The 18787-nt window shown below is 39.0% G+C and overlaps 1 protein-coding gene across 1 annotated transcript in view; it reads right to left on the bottom strand.

The window, feature by feature from the left end:
* tbcd (tubulin folding cofactor D) overlaps window positions 1-18787 on the bottom strand; it is a 259910-nt gene that overhangs the window by 212891 nt on the left and 28232 nt on the right. The window contains exons 8-11 of the mRNA XM_068004296.1: window positions 11469-11514; window positions 8913-9045; window positions 8279-8442; window positions 5728-5788 (exon numbers count right to left, since the gene is read on the bottom strand). Of these exons, the coding sequence (XP_067860397.1) occupies window positions 5728-5788; window positions 8279-8442; window positions 8913-9045; window positions 11469-11514 (404 nt within the window). The remainder of the gene's footprint in view (window positions 1-5727; window positions 5789-8278; window positions 8443-8912; window positions 9046-11468; window positions 11515-18787) is intronic.

The following is an 18787-nucleotide window of genomic DNA, read 5'->3' on the forward strand; positions in this document are numbered from 1 at the left end:
TTGGCTGGAGGGTTCTGGTAGAAAGGCGTACAATTATCTCATTCAAGCACCAGTTTGGCTCAACGGTAGCACGCTCATCTCGGAGCAAGAAGGTTGTGGCTTCAAACTTCCCTCAAGGACTTAAGCACATAATCTAGGCTGGCACTTCAGTACAGTACTGAAGCAGTGCTGCATTTTTCAGAGGTGCCATCTTTCAGTTGAGACATCAAAACCAAGGTCCCACCTGCCTGTTTGGATGAACACTGAAGATCTCATGACACTATTCAAAAATGAACAGGAAGTTCTAGAGTAGTTTGGCCAAAATTTATCCCTCAACCAACATTACCAAAACAGATTCACTGATCATTTTTTCATTTGCTGTTTGTGGGAGCTTGCTGTGTGCAAATTGGGTATGGTGATGCCCACATAAAAATAGTGCCTTTATTTCCATGTAATTCATTGGCCATGAAGCTATAAACAGATGCAAGGCGCTATATAAATGCGAGCTCTTTCTTTACATAGACAGTATTACCAAACTTGCTTTGTTGTATGGAATAAATACTATTGAGCCTAATTTAAGAAACACCTTTAATAAGTGCCTTTCTTGAGTCTGCAAACGAATTATGCAGATTGCTTTTACGAAAGGAATTTATGGGCGGAATCAAAAGATACTGTTGCAATGTCTATGTTACGAAACTGATCCAGAACTAATTATTTTTGGGCAATGAAATCACACTATACTGGTGACCCTGCCATTATTCTTAAGAATAAAATCAATGACTAGTAGCAATCATAATTGAACATTGTTTTAAAGGTTTAAAAGCTGCAGCTAGAAAACAAAATGCACAATATTTGAAAAACCAGTGTCTGGAAGAAGACTGTCAGAACCTCCTAAGTGTGTACAAGTCATTGATTTCTCAGAACAGTATCTTTTTTCTTAGGGGGTTTCCTGTAGATCTTAGTGTTCTAGAAGTCCATTTGACCATAAATTGCATATGAGCGTAAACACAGGGCCACATTTTGTCAATAACAAAACTTACATTTCCCCACATTTGTTAGGTCTACAAAATATTCATCTTTGACCAGCTACTTTCCATCAAATACATTTTCATTTTCTCAGCAACTAAGACACCAATCATCATATTATACACCTTATTTGATCATTTCCATATTTAAAACTTTCAATTACATTAATTAATATTTATCCAGTTTCTTTTAAATATGTTTATTGGACATAATACTAACCAGTTTTGCTGGGACTCTATTACACATCTCAACTATTCTGTGGGGGAGGAAAAGCTCTACTCTCTAGACTCACTTGAGGCTGGTTACATTTGTTCTTCTGGTCTTATGGTTCTGCGCTCAATGTTATCTGCCTGCTTAAAACCACAATGTCCATGCTTTTCAGCATTTTAAACACACGGGTCACGTTCCTTCTCAATCTTTGTTTCAACAACAAAATGTTTCAGTTTATGAGTCTGCTTTTATAAGTTAGCGTCTTAAGTCTCAAAAGCATCAGCCAGTCTTCTCCCAAATCTTTCAATTGCATCTTTTGAAGGCAGAACTAACAAAATTTCACACAATATTCCAAATGTGGCTTCACTGATGATGTACAAAAGAATGCGTGGTGCTAGACTTTGGAGTTGTTCAAAGTATGAACTTGGACAGTGAAAATTAGCAGAGAAGTTTGATTGTGAGGCGCATCACTTCTGAACCCAGTGTCAGCATATGCACACTTTTCACCAGGATCATAGGTTGCTCCTTTTTTCCCAAGGCATTATACACAAGTATAATTCTATAATTTTTTCAGGACTGAGACAAAAATCAGAATCGATAAAGTTGAGCAAAATTAAAACTTCTCTCACCATTTATCGTCTGTCAGAATTAATGAATTTCTGTCATTTTCTTTTGAATAGAAATAGTCTATTTTGTTTTACGATTGAAAATGCAGCCTTTCCAGAGGGTTAGCACCAAAAACTTGCAGCTACTGTATTTTCTGCTAGCAACTATTTAAGAAATTAACGTTAAGCAGCTTAATAAACAATATCACTAGAAGTACTGGTTGGTAAATTCCTCAATATTTCTAACACAAATGTGCTTCTGGGCACAACTAAACATGTGTATTTCTGGACATGGACATTTGTCTTTTTGTTTAACTGTGAGTACAGAACGTCTCACATTTCACACTGTCAACTATGTAGTGCAAATGTTCACAAAGTGGAAAGATCTGTTTCTCAACCATTTTCTTCCATGTTTCATTCTCTGGTCAATGCTTTTTTTTTAAGCTGATCTCAGATCGTTGGTAGTAGAACTGCTACATTTGGCCTCAATGCCTGGGGGAAAAAAGGAGCAACCTATGATCCCTGGTGAAAAGTGTGCATATGCTGACACTGGGTTCAGAAGTGATGCGCCTCACAATCAAACTTCCCTGCTAATTTTCACTGTCCAAGTTCATACCTTGAAAGTTCTGCTGTAATGTACGATCACCAGTGTGATTTTAGCTCCAACCTTATCACCGGTGATCTTGTTGCTTATGCTGCGCAACTCTGGAATCAGAATCTAAGAATGTTACAGTACAGAAGGAGGCCAGTTGGTCCACTGCTTCAGTGCTTTTGGATTTGGTAAATCATCTGTCATTACTTTGAGCAACTCCAAAGTCTAGCACCATGCATTCTTAAACAAGTTTACCAGCATATGACTTGTCACTAAAGCTTTGCTCATGACCATCTCGTGCCCCTCAAAGCACCATATCTGTGTTGTAGTTGATGGCTTATCTCTGACACATTTTGCACTAACTCAGGAGTTTCCCAGGGGCCTTTCTTCTCTCCCACTCTTCATCCAATCTTATCCATTCTTTTGATAATGGTTCCACTCTATGTTCATCAACTTCCTGCAGTTTACAAATCCTCAAGGCTCACAAATTCTAGACCTCTTGTAGTGCAGTGCAATGACTGAATTAATGAATCTCAATCTCCTCCATGCTTTTTGATAAGGCAATGAAAATCCTGTTTCTTTTAATTCTTAAGACAGTTTCTAAATGTCGCTCTTAAGTTGAACCAGTGACTACCACCTCTTACCTTTGTTGTTTCAATGCTTAGTCTTTCATCTTTTAACATATTGATCCCATTATCTCCTCTGACATCAAACACATCTCTTCAATTGCTTAAACTAACTTCAAGGCAGCCAGCCAGCTTCCTCATTCACACCAAACACCAAGCAATAAAACTCAACTGCAAAAGAGTTTTATCTGTTCCCATACATGGGGCAATTCTTCTAGAAACAGGAGTAAGCCGTTCAGCCCCTCGAGCCTGTTTCGCCACCACACAGCTCCCAACAATTTCACTTCTCACAATAGCACTCAATCTATTCAACTGTGTCTGGGACTTCCTTTCAGACCAGCAATTACTTGCTTTGTGTCCTATCTGAATGTATTTAATTTCCCTTGAATCTGCAATCTGGGCTGTACAGACACCAGCTCATGGACTGCCAGTGGATTACACAGTTCAGTGAATTGCCTGCCAAGTCAATCAATTCGGGACAGATGTCTTCCCACCCGCCTGTCAGCTCCAATCGTGAGGCTGCAAAATGATCAGTTCGTTTGGCCATCTGACTTAGGGTCCTGTACTTTTGGTCAAGCAATCATCCTTTAAATTGCCTGGAACAATTTTTTTTTAACTTTTCTCTTAATATAATTGATGCATTTCATCCTAAGATGTTACATTTTCCCCCCTTCTGACTACAATTTCAATACCTTTTCCATTTCTTTTGCCAGTCCTGAGCTTTATGTAACATTTAAAATTTATGCTTACATGCTTCTAACATTAAGTCAAAAACAACTAGAATCACTTCTTTTGCAGCATATTCTGCCTTCAATATTGGATCTACTCGCAAAAGTGCACCAAACATTTTACCACCAAGTCAATGTACTAGCCTTTCAGTCCATACAATCCTGCCTATGGTCTAACAATTCAAAGGCTCTTTAAAATTAACGGAACAAGGTTAAATATGATCAAATTATTCTGCAGAGGTATAGACTGAATCAACTGGATCTAAATGAATGGTGTAGTTGTTGAATCTCTACCAATGCAAATGCATGTTAGTACTATTTTTCCTTTTCCACTACCTCGCGCTTGCAATAATGCCTTTTTTTCCCCCCTTCTTACGTTAGTACTGTGCTTGCTCATGCTAATATGGTGCCTCCTCATGCCGATGCTGTTACCTCTCTTCTTCACCCATGTATCCACACCACTCTTTTTCCTCCTCTACTCCTGGTCTATGCATTCCAGCTTCGTGATGGCACCGGCTTTCCTCCAATGCTAGTCAAGCCAATTCTTATTCTCTGTTCATGTCTTTGAAATCTAATGCTCATCATCACTGTTGCTTGCTTCCACTAATTTAAACTTTAAACAGCTTTGTTGGACTTGGATTGATATTTATCCCTCTCTAGTTGTCACCAATAGTTATGATTCAAGCTTTGTTCCAGCACTTTTAAATTGCAAAAGGGCAGTTTCCATAAGCAAACCAGCTCGGATTGGTGGTAGCACTCTTGCGTCTGTCATAAAATCATGGGTTTAAGACTCACTCCGGAACGAGTGCACATAATCTAGGCCGACACTTCGATACAGTACTCAGGGTGTGCTCCATTGTCAAAAGTGCCATCTTTCGGATGAAACGTTAAAGCAAGGTCCCCACCTGTCTGTTCAGATGGGCATAAAGTAAGGCATTATTTGAAGAAGAGACAAATTCTCCCGGTGTCCTGGCCAACATTTAACCCTCAACCAACACCAACAAAAACTGATTAACTGGTCAGAAATCTCACTGCTTTTCGTAAGTCCTTTTGTGTACTAGCTGGCTGCCTCACTTTCTACATAACAACAGTAACTACAATGCAGAGTAATTAATTGGGTGTGAAACAGTTTGGAGCATCCAGAGGACATTAAAGGCACTCTATAAATATTAGTTCTTTCTTCCTTTAATAGTTAAATTGGACTAATAATTATACATAAGCAGGAAATCATAGCACAACTTCCACCATGCATAACTGTTCCAAAACAATAAAAGAGTTTTTTCAGTAATTTTATGACTGACTCTGATGAAACATTATGTGACCAATTACTCCAAACATGAAACAGTCAATGCAAAGCAGGGAACCGAGAAACGTAAGGCTACTGCCTCATTATATGTCTGTCTTTGCGTCGCTGCAGAAGTAGGCTCAATTCGAAATTAATCAGGTACTTCTCAATAGCCAATTAACTTAAATCTGTGTCCTCTGGTTACCGACCTCTCCAGCCAGTGGAAACAGTTTCTCCCTATCTAGGATATCAAAACCCTTCATAGATTTTAGCATCTCCATTAAATTTCCCCTTTACTTTCTCTGCTCTAAGGAGAACAATCCCAGCTTCTCTAGTTTCTCCACATAACTAAAGTTCCTCATCGCCGGTACCATTTTCTCACAGGCACTTATGGATATTTCCACAAAAACCTCTTGCAATGGCTGTTTACCCAACCCAAAGGAAAAACCCTGTTTACCTAAACTCATATAAAAGAGGGTACATTTGAGACTTTCCTTGCTTGATGCACAACGAAGCTCTGCTTCCATCAGTTATTATGAATCAGTTACTCTTACAGTGTCATTTATTCTCAACTGAGACAATCACCATGAAATAAAAATAAAATATTTCAAACGATTCCATCATTACACATAACATAAAATAGGAATCATCACCTAATGCAGGGCAACTTACTTACCCTTTTGCTGCAGACCACCTGACAATAGTATCTTTGTCCTTCAATCCAAATAGCAGTTGTTCTGGAAAAGGGTCACAAAAAAGTCAATAGGTGAACTGTGCGATGGTAGTTCTATCACTACACTGTATGAATTTATCCCAGTTAATTTTCACACAACTAAGAAGCATTTTTAAAATATAAGAAACCATTTTCTCGCATACAAAGATGAAGGTAGTAAACATTTTACACAAATATTCAAGTAAAAGCACCCTTTTTCAATGTAAAAGTTTACAGTGCCTATTCACCAATCCTGCATTCCTATGTGGAGTTACACTCAAAGGTAATGCTGGTCAGAGAATCAGTATAAAAATGTTACAGGTGAATTTAACCTTTCTATGTCAGTAAAGATGTTAAGCATTAAAGAAGTTTTATAAATATGACTGCTTCTGTTAAGTAAATGATGCACCTCGCACTCGTAGGAAACATATAAATATACTGAACGTACAAATTATGAAAGACAGAACTCCAGTTTCTCCAATGGCTCCGCTGGTAAAGGCGGCACGTAACTGAAAAAAATCAGACCAGAAAGTACCAGGTTTGATCCTGGTATGTGCTGACATAACTCATTTGGCAGTAGGGGTGCTGCAATTGGCCCCAGTATCCCTGCTAGTAGAAGAAAATCAGACTGCTATCATGCTACTCATCAGTATCCAATAACCCCTGCTGGAAAGTGTACTTGAGTGAACGTTAGAGGACAAGAACAGGCATGGCTGTGATACCCTCCGTGGTTAAATTACACAACATTCAAACACCCAAAAGTGCTGGAAGTCATCAGCTACCAGGCATTAACATCGTCAAGAGAGGAAAAGGTGGGGGAAGCAATTAACAAAAACAGACATACATCAACTCCACAAGATTAAAACCCACCATTCAAAAAGTCTATACAACAAATAAAGGAGAAAAAGGCTGCTTATTGAAAGAAGGTACTTCCCCTCTAAAAGAACACATTCAAAAACCTTTCTAACCAAGAGCGTCATTAAATACAGCAGGTTGGGAAAGAGCATTTCTTCTGCACTGTGACTGAGCACATCATCAATGGTATATAATTTTCATTCCATATATGCGATACATGAGAGATTATTTCACATGTTCTTGCAAGATGTAAGAGGGGCAAAAATGAATGCATATCCTTGGCACAGAGTATTATAGTTTATACTTCAGACACAAATAAATGAACTGCATTGTTGAGCCACTCCTGCTACTTTCCCCTTCTATCTCACTTATTTGCGGAAATATACAAAACACAGCACCAACCATCACCCTCACCAAAAAAACAAAAAGTAGCAACCAGCACATGGAAACAACTTACTGTACAATGAAATAGATGAATGCTATTGGTTCCTACTTGAAATTATTTCAAAGTCTCTGCAAATTAAAAATTTGGCAAAAATAGAAAGAATTTCATCAAATGTAATTTATTTTTGTTTTAAAAAAAATGTCTGAGAACACTGGATGCAGCAATAGGTAAGACACTGATCTTTCACCTGTGAGATGTCAGGTCAAATCCAGCTTTGACATGAGATAAAAGAATCATGTGTCCACTGACTGTCTTCTGCAAAATGACTTTGGGCAGTCACAGTCCAGTTCCTTGTGGGCAACTGAATTGGCAATCTCACTCAAAGATGGTAGGATGGCTGGTCTCAGAATTCAAAAATTGTCAGTGGAGCAGTTGTGAGAACTTTTCTGAGGTTTAGGATGAGACATTATTGGATAAGTGTACAGAGAGCTTTACTCTTTATCTAACTGTGCTATACCTAGCCATGCAGAGCTTGATTCTGTCAATGAGTGCCTGAAGTAGTGTTCCAATACCCAGCACTTACACACCTCACCTTAATAAGCACAAAATTCACACAAAAAAGCCTTTCAATTTTTCTACCAAATTCTCCCCATTCTCTTGAAAATGCTGCCTCCTTAGATATAGTTCCACATGGACTTCTGATACCTCACAAGTAACATTCCTTTGGGAGTGAGCCTGGACAGTGACTGCCAGCAGGCTGTTCAACTAGTGGGCAATATAGCAAAGCTCAATCATGTTCTCACCCAATATTAACACACACACACTTCTAGCAAAGGGTGTTGTTCAGCCATCAGGGATGGGATCTCTGCCCAATTTACCTTTCCTTACCCAAGGGCCCTGAGGCAAATTGTAGCATCCCTACATCTATTTCCGCTGAGATCAGCTAACTCAGTACAGGTTGGGTACTGAGCCTGGGATTCTCGGTGTGTATGGCTCAGCTACTCACTGCCCTAAAGAGCCGAGTTCTGAATGGACCCTTATGGTAAAAACTTATTGTCCATCTGACAATTCTTATCTCAATCCCCCCATTTCAGAAGTTTATAGGTTAACAAAAGTAATTAATACAGAAAAACAAATGCTACTACAATCTGTTTAATTAAGTATTGTTCATTTATTCAAAAAGCCTAAGCCAAATTGGTCTGTCTAAAATACCTGGTTGTGGTAGTCCATAAACAATTTGCACATGATAACATGTTTTACTCTTTACAAACACACCTATTACATTCTCTATCTCTCCAGGGATATCATAGTCATCATCGTCATCATTATCATCCTCTGTTTTTAATTCCATGTTCTGTATAGATGAGATGTTGTTAGTGGCTTGACCTTGACCTGCCATTTGTAAGTTAAGAGCCAAAGACCTGCTCCCACGCTGATATCTAAAAATGAAAAACATTTTGCACTGAGGTAAAAAGAACATGTGACTATCCAAACAAAAAACTGATTAAGAGCTGGGATTGTGCACAAACAGTTTTGTTTAAACTCCCTCCCCCTCAACAAATAAAGTTCTAATTTTCTTGTCTCCAACTTCAATCTTTTCTCCTTGGCCAGACAATCAACATTCAATATAAAAGTAGAAATTCGAGGACTAAAAATGTTTTAACATTTGATTAGAAATTTGTATTTTGTACTCAAAATTTGGATACTGTAAAGAAAAGCTGGGGTTGACTCACTCTTGCTTAGTGCTATTCCTAATGTGCGGATCAAAATAAAGAACATACGTGAGGAATCAAGAGCAAATACCCTTTTCTAACCATTCAATGGCACAACACATTGATATATCAATCTGCTACGCAGTTCGAGCACCCCACTTTTGATTCAAGAACCTAGTTTCATAGTTTGCATTTACCTCCATTTGGCAACCTTTGGCTTCAGAAATGTAAGGCCCAACCTTTGAATAAGTTTTATGCCTAGTTTGCGAAGAATAGTGTGGTTGCACTCAGGAATGTTGCGCTCATCAAGGCACTTCAATACTGTGGGAGCTAGAGGAGAAACAGATCTTTAACATTTATTCAAACACACACTACAATGCAAATTTTCCAGAGTCTGTAATAAATGAAGCTGGTTTAACTTAAATAAAAAAGGAAATGCTATTTGAATATCAAACTCAATTTGTCATATTAGCCAAATTTCATATTGGATAAAACAATGGGACAACAATTTCTTGGCTCAAATCAAATAGAGAAGCAACTTTTGATAGGAGCTCCAGGAGAGTCCAAAGGACTACCGGTCAGAATTAAACTGAAGCTAACAACCACGTACATTTCCACGTAAGAAATTCAAAGTCACAAAAAGATGGTCAAATGGTGTGTACATTAATTTATGAAGAACTAAATTAAGGTCCCAATTGGAAATAAGGGATAGCTTATTAGGGCTCAATATCCAATAGCTTGCATGAAGCAGAACACCAACAGGTAAACCTCTGACAAACCAAAGGTCATGACCAAAATAACCCCAATACAAACCTAAATACGCACTCAAGGGATCAGAAGAAACTGAGAAAACATGTAAAGAAATTTTTGTTTTCAGAGAAAAAAAAAGACTATCCAGTTCCTGAGCTAATGATGCAGCCTCTGTCCTTGAACAGATACACTAGAGTTGGTGGTTATCCAAAGAGTGTAAACAGTCACCTCCAAATTCTGATTATTTCTTGAACCACTCCAGGTGAAACACCAACTCATGAGGGTGAAACATAAAACAAATGAAAGTGTCTGCTGCTGCACTGTATAACCCAACTGAGAGTTGAGCCTAAAGCATTACCTTATTAATCAGGCATCAGCGGGTCAACTGGATCACATCCTAACAGACTGAGGATGAGTAAGCACTCCCTGCTTATTGGTTTGGGGGACTACTGAGATAGTGTCCATTCATATGCATACTAATTTGCCCCGTATTAGGGTCCAGAAATGTTCTACAACTTTCAATCCTAGACAGTTGAGGAGACTGATCCATCATCCATTTGTGCTAAGGCCATCACCTTGTTACCGACATCAATTGTGGGGGAGGCTGAGATAAGGGAGGACCTGCAAAATATTCCTCCCTTGTGACCACAGTGTGAGATCGAGAGCCCAGACCTTGTTCATCCTCACTCGCGAAGAGACGTGTGCTCAAGGAGGGATCACTGCCTCAGCAGGTTCAACTGAAGAAACTTCATAAATAGGTAGGCATGGAGAACAACTAGGATGTTATCAGGCCAAATACCACAGAAACCTTTTCACTGGCATCATGATTCCTCTTGAAGAAGAGAAATCAGATTGTGGAGACAGTAACCTGGTTTAAAGCTAGAAAAACTTTCTGCTGGTTAGTTTGAACTACCTCCTCCCTCTCCTTCAAAGAACTTTAGATGTTCTGTGGATTGAGGCTCAGGCTTTTCACAATTAAGTACAAAGCCCAGTTTCAGGACTACATTTAGCATTTGCTCCCACCCCCCACCAAATCCAAGGCATGAACTACTTCAGCAAATGTGTTTTTGGAAACTATGGGATAGCTGGAGCAGAAGCCTATTCTCTCTCTTGCTCAAACACTTTCAACTGTGCCCAATTTTAAAAATTTTTCGATTTTGGTGAACAACGTCGACATCATGAGGGTATCGGATTATTCCACAAAATCTTGGGTTGTACTCAAAGGAAGAGGGTAATATGCCTTTCAACTTGAACAGCTGTGGATGATCACCTATCGGGTTGCCTGTGAGTGAGAACCAGTGAATCACCGCCGAGAGACTAGGTGAGGAGCTGAGGTAAGAGTCCCTTGGAGTAAAACCCACCTAGGAGTAGAGAACAGTTTTAGGGTATGGGGTTCAGAAACCCTATGTGGTGCCATGGAAGAGCTGTTGTAGAAAGTTTTATCATGGCCTGACAAGTGCTTTTGAAATGCCCATTTTGGAAATTGTCCACAAATTCTGCTGACATTTCTTTAAAATACCATCAAAAGGGTAGTCCAGCAAACAACCTTCCAGCAATTTATCAGTATGTTCCTCCACTTCCTCTTTGGATGAGCTTGGTTCCCAATCACCCGTAAGCTATTGGGGCAGTTCCTTGGTGGAACTGTGTGTCTCCCTATTTCCCAATGTAAAATCCACATCTTCAAATCACTTGATCGCCTCTCCCCAACCCACCTCTATAACCTCTTCCACATTCGCATCCCCTCCCATACCCTCCTGAACCAAGAAACAGAGAATTGACTCAATGCCCAAAGCTGAAAGCTGAGTGCGTTATTTTTTACTCAAGATCACTTCTGTACCCCAATGTAACCCAACCTTACATCACAAACTGCAATACAGACCAACTGTAAAATAAATTTCATTTTGTATAAACCCTCCACAAAATTACCTCGCTCATTTTAGCAAAAAGTGAAATCCCAATTGGATTAAAATAAAATATATGAAGTATAAAGTATATTGTCATACCAAAGGGTAAAAAGTCATCTCTTTTTCCATGTTTGAACAGTTGAGCCTGTGAGTAAACAAAAGAGAATATTTTAAAATAAATTTGTATAGTTACATCCTCATTTAGATCTGCTAATTAAAAAGGAATCAATCCACAAATAGGAGATAAGGGAGCTATTTTGCTTAATATTGTCTTTTGGGTCTTTTATATTACTCATGATCGTGACAAGTGCACCCTTAGACCACTGGACCTTTTGAAGTATCTCAGCACCAGCATTCAGTGTGTCGAAGAAAAGCAACAATTATGAGGGTTTCTCTTCAAAAAAAAATCTTCGGCTTGACAACCATCAAAAGACAATTAGGAGGTAAACTTTCTCCTTGTTGTTGCTATTTGAATTACAATTTGAAGGAGATCAATAGAAAGTGTAGTCAACAATTTCTCTTCCATCGCCATAAAAAGACTGACAAAAAGAAATAGACATGCTCTTGTCATGCCATCACTCCCCAATCTTTGCCCCCTCCCAAAATCTGTATCATCACTTCACCCAATATAATTAGATAATCACTTCCAAACAACTCATGACATTACTTTTGCGATATATTTTTTACAATACATAACCACTTATTTTGATCAAGAATTTAAAATCAACCAACTAAGAAAGGCCCATTGAAGAGGACTAAGCAGTATATTGGGACAGTGGATTATTTCTTAGACCCATATTCTATCACCACTACAAAGGACATCAAAGTAATAATTGTGCATGGAGTGAATGCAATGCAAAAGGTGAGCAACATATGGAAGGTTAGGAAATTGGAAGTTATAACCAACATTGCATGGACACTGATATTTCCCATTGTCACATACGAAAACTACTGATGGACAGTGACAGATGCACAGAAAAATAATATGTTTTTCAGTTTTAAACCTCTTGGAAGATACTGAAAATTTCCCATCACAAATAAATTCACAATGCAAACGTTGCTCATATCAGGACTCTGAAGGAAGACATTTGTAACAGTATAAGAAGGAGGCTCAGACAATAACTAGGCCACTGGAAGAACACAGATATGCAAAGAGTACTGCAGTGTTCCATCCTGGGCACATGAATTCAGGAAGCTAAGAGCTGCAACTGCAAAAAATACACTGCCTGACACGAACTTAAATCCTGGCTGAGCATCAGTAACAGCACAAGATCGCATGGCATTACTTAACAAAGTTGCAAAAATTCAGGGAAATGACAGGCAGCATAGGATAGGATGGCAATATGAGTTATAAGGTAGTCACTTAACTTCTGATATCTGGATCTGAATCCAATCCTAACTAAAACGCGAAGTCTCCTCTCTCTGACAACTGTAAAGCTTGAGTTTTACGATTGGTGTTAATATAGCACCAGCGATAACCCATTTAAAATAACTTTGATTGGTAAATCTAGGCTCATGTGCACCTATGGGAATGAAATTTCAAACTAAAACTGACCCTACTGTATCCAAAGAAAGAAAAAAGCTTATTTATGTAACACCTTTTATGTCCTCAGGATATTCCAAAGTACTTCACAGCCAATTCAGTATTTTTGAAGTATAGTCACAGTTGTTTTGTAGGCAAAAGTGGCAGCCAATTTGCACACCAAAAAGTCCAACAAACAGCAATGAGACAAATAACTAGTTCATCTATTTTTTGTGGTGTTAGTTGGCACAACAGGAAAGCTCCCCTGTTTTTCTTCAAATAGTGCCATAGGATTTTCTTTTATATCCACCTGAACAGGCAGTCAGGACTTCAATTTAAATCTCATCCAAAAGACTGCACCTCCAACAATGCAGCACTTCCTCAATACTGCAATGAAGCATCAGCCTAGATTATGTTCTTAAATGGGACTTGGACCCGCAGCCTTTTGGCTCAGAGAAGAAAATGCTAACAATGAGTCAAGCTGACAGAAGTACACTACACCAAGCCACATATTAATACTAAATTTCCAGTATCATTAGGAAATTCTTCTAACTTTAAGGCACACAGACCAAATAGATGGAGGTTTACTGATCAAAAAAGTACAAGCCCATGGGATCCAAGGGAGAATGGCAAGTTGGATCCAAAATTGTCTCAGTGGCAGGAAGGGTAATGGTCGACAGGTGTTTTTGTGACCGGAAGGCTGTTTCCAGTGGGGTTCCGCAGGGCTCAGTACTAGGTCCCTTGCTTTTTGTGCTATATATTAATGATTTGGACTCAAATGTAGGGGGCATGAATAAGAAGTTTGCAGATGATACAAAAATTGGCCGTGTGGTTGATAGTGAGGAGGAAAGCTGTAGGCTGCAGGAAGATATCAATGCACTGGTCAAATGGGCAGAAAAGTGGCAAATGGAATTCAATCCAAAGCAGTGTGAGGTAATGCATTTGGGGCGGGCAAAAAAGGCAAGGGAGTACACAATAAATGGGAGGATATTGAAAGATATAGAGGAAATGAGGGACCTTGGAGTGCACATCTGTCCACAGATCCCTGAAGGTAGCAGAAGAGGTAGATAAGGTGGTTAAGAAGGCAGATGGAATACTTTCCTTTATTAGCTGAGGCACATAATCTAACAGCAGGGAGGTTATGCTGGAACTGTATAAAACACTGGTTAGCCACAGCTTGAGTACTGTGTACAGCTCTGGTCACCACATTACAGGAAGGATGTAATTGCACGAGAGAGGATACAGAGGAGATTTACGAGGATGTTACCAGGATTGGAGAATTTAGCTATGAGGAAAGATTGGATAGGCTGGGGTTGTTCTCTTTGGAAGAGAGGAGGCTGAGGGGTGATTTAATTGAGGTGTACAAAATTATGAGGGGCCTAGATAGAGTGGATAGAAAGGACCTATTTCCCTTTGCAGAGAGGTCAATAACCAGGGGGTATAGATTTAAAGTGATTGGTAGAAGGACTGAAGGGGAGCTGAGGAATTTTTTTTTTCACCCAGAGGGTGGTAGGGGTCTGGAACTCACTGCCTGAAAGGGTGGTAGAAGCAGAAACCCTCAACTCATTTAAAAAGTACCTGGATGTGCACCTGAAGTGCTGTGACCTACAAGGCTACGGACCAAGTGCTGGAAAGTGGGATTAGCTGGGTGGCTCATTTTCGGCCAGCGCTGACAGGATGGGCCAAATGGCCTCCTTCTGTGCCATAAATTTTCTATGATTCTATGATTACTTAGCAACAGTGAAACTTAAAAAGAGGCCACGAGAACCATGTGCATTTCTTTATGAGTGTTTCTTAATATCATCTCAATAGTTCCTTAAAAAGCCTGTCCATTTCTTAGTTACTGAAGCATCATAAAGATATGGCTGGTTATAGACACTGTTACTTAAATATCCCTTTTGTTTTGGTCACCTTCATGATTTTAAAATTAGAGGCTAGGCTAGGCTTGCCACTTGTCCAACTGCATTTTAAAAAAGTGACCTTACATAATAGATTCCACCCTCCTTATTATGGGCTACTTTGAAATAAGGCATTTTGCACGTCATAATCAAATAAATGCCACGTGAAGGTTCCAGAAACAACAAATGATGCAACATGAAGAGTTGGGAGGTAAGATCCAGTAATCTTTTCTCGCTCATTTTTCCCACCAATTTTCTCCCCTCTCCTCCTCTTTGAACGGCTGACTCTTAACCAGGATATGGCTCTACAGGCTCTGGACAACTTAATGTAGCTTGCCCAAGTGGCCATTCTTAATTTGTGAGCCTAGATATTGAGTGTTGACAGATTATTTGACCACAGGCGTCATCATATTCAAGTCTGACCTTGTCATCGCCTAGTGACTATGCACATACACTTTCAGCAGGGGTTACTTGATGGTGATCAGTAGCAACAACCACAGCCAACTTAACTCTCTCTAAGCCAGGAATGCTGAGACCAATGATAGCCTTCTCCCTATGCCCTGCCTAAGATCAGCTATGTAACATAGACCACATATTCAAAATTGCAATCTTGTATAACTCAACTACTCACTGGATAAACCAGCTGAGCCATCAAGCATCAAGTCCGGCTTCACAAGGAAGGCAGAATATTCGTAAAATTCTCCATCAGCTCACTTTTAAATGATAGCTAACTCTCACTGCCAAGGTTGAATGTAATCTTAATAAGTATCCTTACAAACAAACGCAAAAATATCTGTGAAGAAAATTATTAGCAGAAGTTGAAACGAACTGAGAAGTTAACCCCACCCAGGTAAATAGTTCAGCATAATAGGTATTTGTAAGCTGCAGCTACACACATAATTACAGGTATGGATTAGGGAAACAAAACCCAAGGCTATACACCTGTTTTGTAAAAAAAATGCAGTGCACAAGTACCACTGTTCTTCATAAATCAATAACTTACATTATGCACTTTAGGACTAAAATATATGAATATATTATATAAATATTTAACAAGAATGTATATCACAAACATACAATAAAATTATGTATTAACATTTTGGCACGGATTTCAATTAGAAATATTAGTTCATCTTTTAACAATAAAAAGGTTATTTCCTTTATAGTTAACAGAGCTAACAGAGCAATGTCATTTGACACAGGTTGATTTCCTTTATTTGATGCTGGATTTAAACATCACAATGAAATGTGATCCTTAAGACTACATTAATATAACACCTGATCATATTCAAACCAGGATATTCAGTCTCCCAATTTACCATGTATAACACAAAAGGAATGGGGTGACCCAGTTAAAGATTACCAACAAGCTCCCAAGGCTGGTAGGAATAAATAGAATTATAGAATTACTAGTTAAAAGAAAAAAATAGTACCTGGGACAAATCTAGTGGTAATTGCTTACCATAGTATTTATCCCAAAAGTTATTTCCCCTTTAAGTGTTTATTGTATGTGACTTATTTATCTAATCCAGTGTGTAAGACACTCTCCTTTACCTTAAATTGTTATTGTGATAAAAATTCAACAAGCAATAAAGATATACAATCATTTCTCTACATTTAAGGCACATAAAAATAAGCACAAAGGTGAATCTCATACTTCAGATTTTATTGCCTGTAGTCGCGATAGAATAGATAGCGGGATCCACATCGGAATATATACTCAGGTTGGTTCACCTTGTATGGAAAAAAAACTTCCACCAACAAAAGTGGCACGGATAACTTCTGCCTTCCATAATTCATCTGTAATGTCAAGCACCTTAGACAACTAGCAACAGCAATAATGAAGATTTATAGTAATTAGCAGCTGACTGATGCACATGAATAAAGACTGTCTATAATTTGTTTATTTAAATGACGAGTTTTAAATAATAGTAGTCATGATTTAATTTTCCAAAGCTTACTACAAGCAAATTCTTTTGGATAAACACAGCTACTGGACAAGGAAATCAACCCGACTCCAAACAAAAACAAATGCAGAATGACTGATTGATAAGATAAACGAGTAGTATAAGTGCTACAGCACGCAATATGCCAGAAAGTTGGGAGATGAACAGTCACACATTTTGCACACACTTACTTAACTACTGCATGGGCTACCAGTCCAAAAGCACTGCACTTCAATATAAGTATACACAATCCAATTCATTCAACATCAGCCACACCTCCTACTGGTGGAATCTGTGGAAAATTCTGTAGTTCAAATGTTTCCTTCCTAGCTGGGGGAAAAATGTATGGTAGTAAGCTGACTCAAGGGGAAGGGGGTCAAAACAGAAAAATACTAGATTAGTAAATTTAAAACTAGGCATAAACAGACTCTGAAAAAGAGTAGCCCTTAGAGTTAAGAAGGTAGTGTTACCATGCAAAAAAACTTCAGTCATAAAAACTCCACAGGTATCAAGCATGGACATCTACAAATATTTCACCATATAAAAAGGACGAGAAAAGACCATCTGGACCATCATTCCTGCCCCATTCAGGCATGGTGAAGCCACGTGCACCAATAATACCTTCCCCTCTCCAATCAGGCAATCGCCTGACAGAGGCAAAAAAAAGAGACCACAACGTGATGTAAAAACATCTCAAGGTGCTCCAGAAATGGACGCAGATAAGAGAATGAACATCGATCTATGATGGGTGAGATTAGCAGGAGAGACTGAAAACTTGGTTGAAAAGGAGGCTTTGAGAAGACTATTAAAGATGATTAATGAAGTGGAGAGGAGAGGTTTAGGAAGCAGGCCAGAGGCAGCTGATGGGTCTCGCACTAACAGTAGAGTAAAGGGAGGCGGAGAATGTACACACTGCCAGAGTCGGAGGACCAGAGGATGCTGGAGAGGTTATAAGGAAATTGCAGAGATAGAGGTGTCGAGGCCATAAGGGATGTGTTGACGAGGATAAGGATTTCAAATTCAATGTGTTGGAGGATAGGAAGCCAATGTAGGTCAACAACAACTGGGGTGACAGGTGAGCAGGACTTAATGTTGGACAGGGTGTGGGCAGCCAAGTTTTGTAAAAGCTAGAATTTACTTATGATGAAGGATGGGATTCCAACAAAAAGGGCATTCAAGTAATTGAATCTGGAAGTGACAAAAGCATAGATAACGGTATCAGCAATTAAGTGCTAAGGTTGGGTGGTGGTGGGCAATGTTGCAGAGGTGGAAATAAGATTTTGTTGTAAAACAGTAAAACTCCTACAACAGCAACATTTGCTACTGCAGTACTCAGAAAAGATACTTTGCTGGTCAAGTACTTTCCTGCTAAGTGAACAGAAGAGCTTAATTAAGGTGATATACAATGGTCCTGTTAGTTCACTGGTACCTGTACTTGATTTTCAAATGACTCAGACTCAGCACTTTAGTGTGTAAAGAGTAATTTATCAGTGTTTAAGTCACTCTTTTGGAAGGGGTTGGGAGATGTAGTTGGTGAGGGATACAAGTAGGATTGCCAACCCTCCAGGATTGTCCTGCAGACTCCTGGAATTGAAGATTAATCTCGAAGACACTGCTGCAAGCAAAAAGGACAAAAATCATAGGAGCATTAAAAAGTGTGTGTTTTTTCTCATTTTCTTTGAACACTTTCAGTTATTAGTTATTAAAACATTGGAGATCAAAACAAAAGGCTGTTTAACTAACAGTCAAGAATCATCCAATCATGTAACAAAGAGTCTGTTTGCTTTCCAATTGGCGTGGGAAGTGGGAATCGGAAGGTCACGTAAGGAAACCTCCTGGAATACGTGCAACTAGAGTGGGCAACACTGGATACTAGAAAGTGGTCAGAAATAGCCTTGTCAGCGATTAAGACCATAGTATAAAGACCATGGGAGATAATGAGGTTATGGGGCTGGCTATGAATATGGGTAGGAGAATTATATGGAGGGCTAGTTTAGGAAGGACAGAAGGGTAGTAACATTCAGAGAAGGGCAATGGGAGCTCTCTGAAATC

The sequence above is a fragment of the Heptranchias perlo genome, chromosome 23 (genome assembly GCF_035084215.1).
Source record: "Heptranchias perlo isolate sHepPer1 chromosome 23, sHepPer1.hap1, whole genome shotgun sequence".
Taxonomy (NCBI): domain Eukaryota; kingdom Metazoa; phylum Chordata; class Chondrichthyes; order Hexanchiformes; family Hexanchidae; genus Heptranchias; species Heptranchias perlo.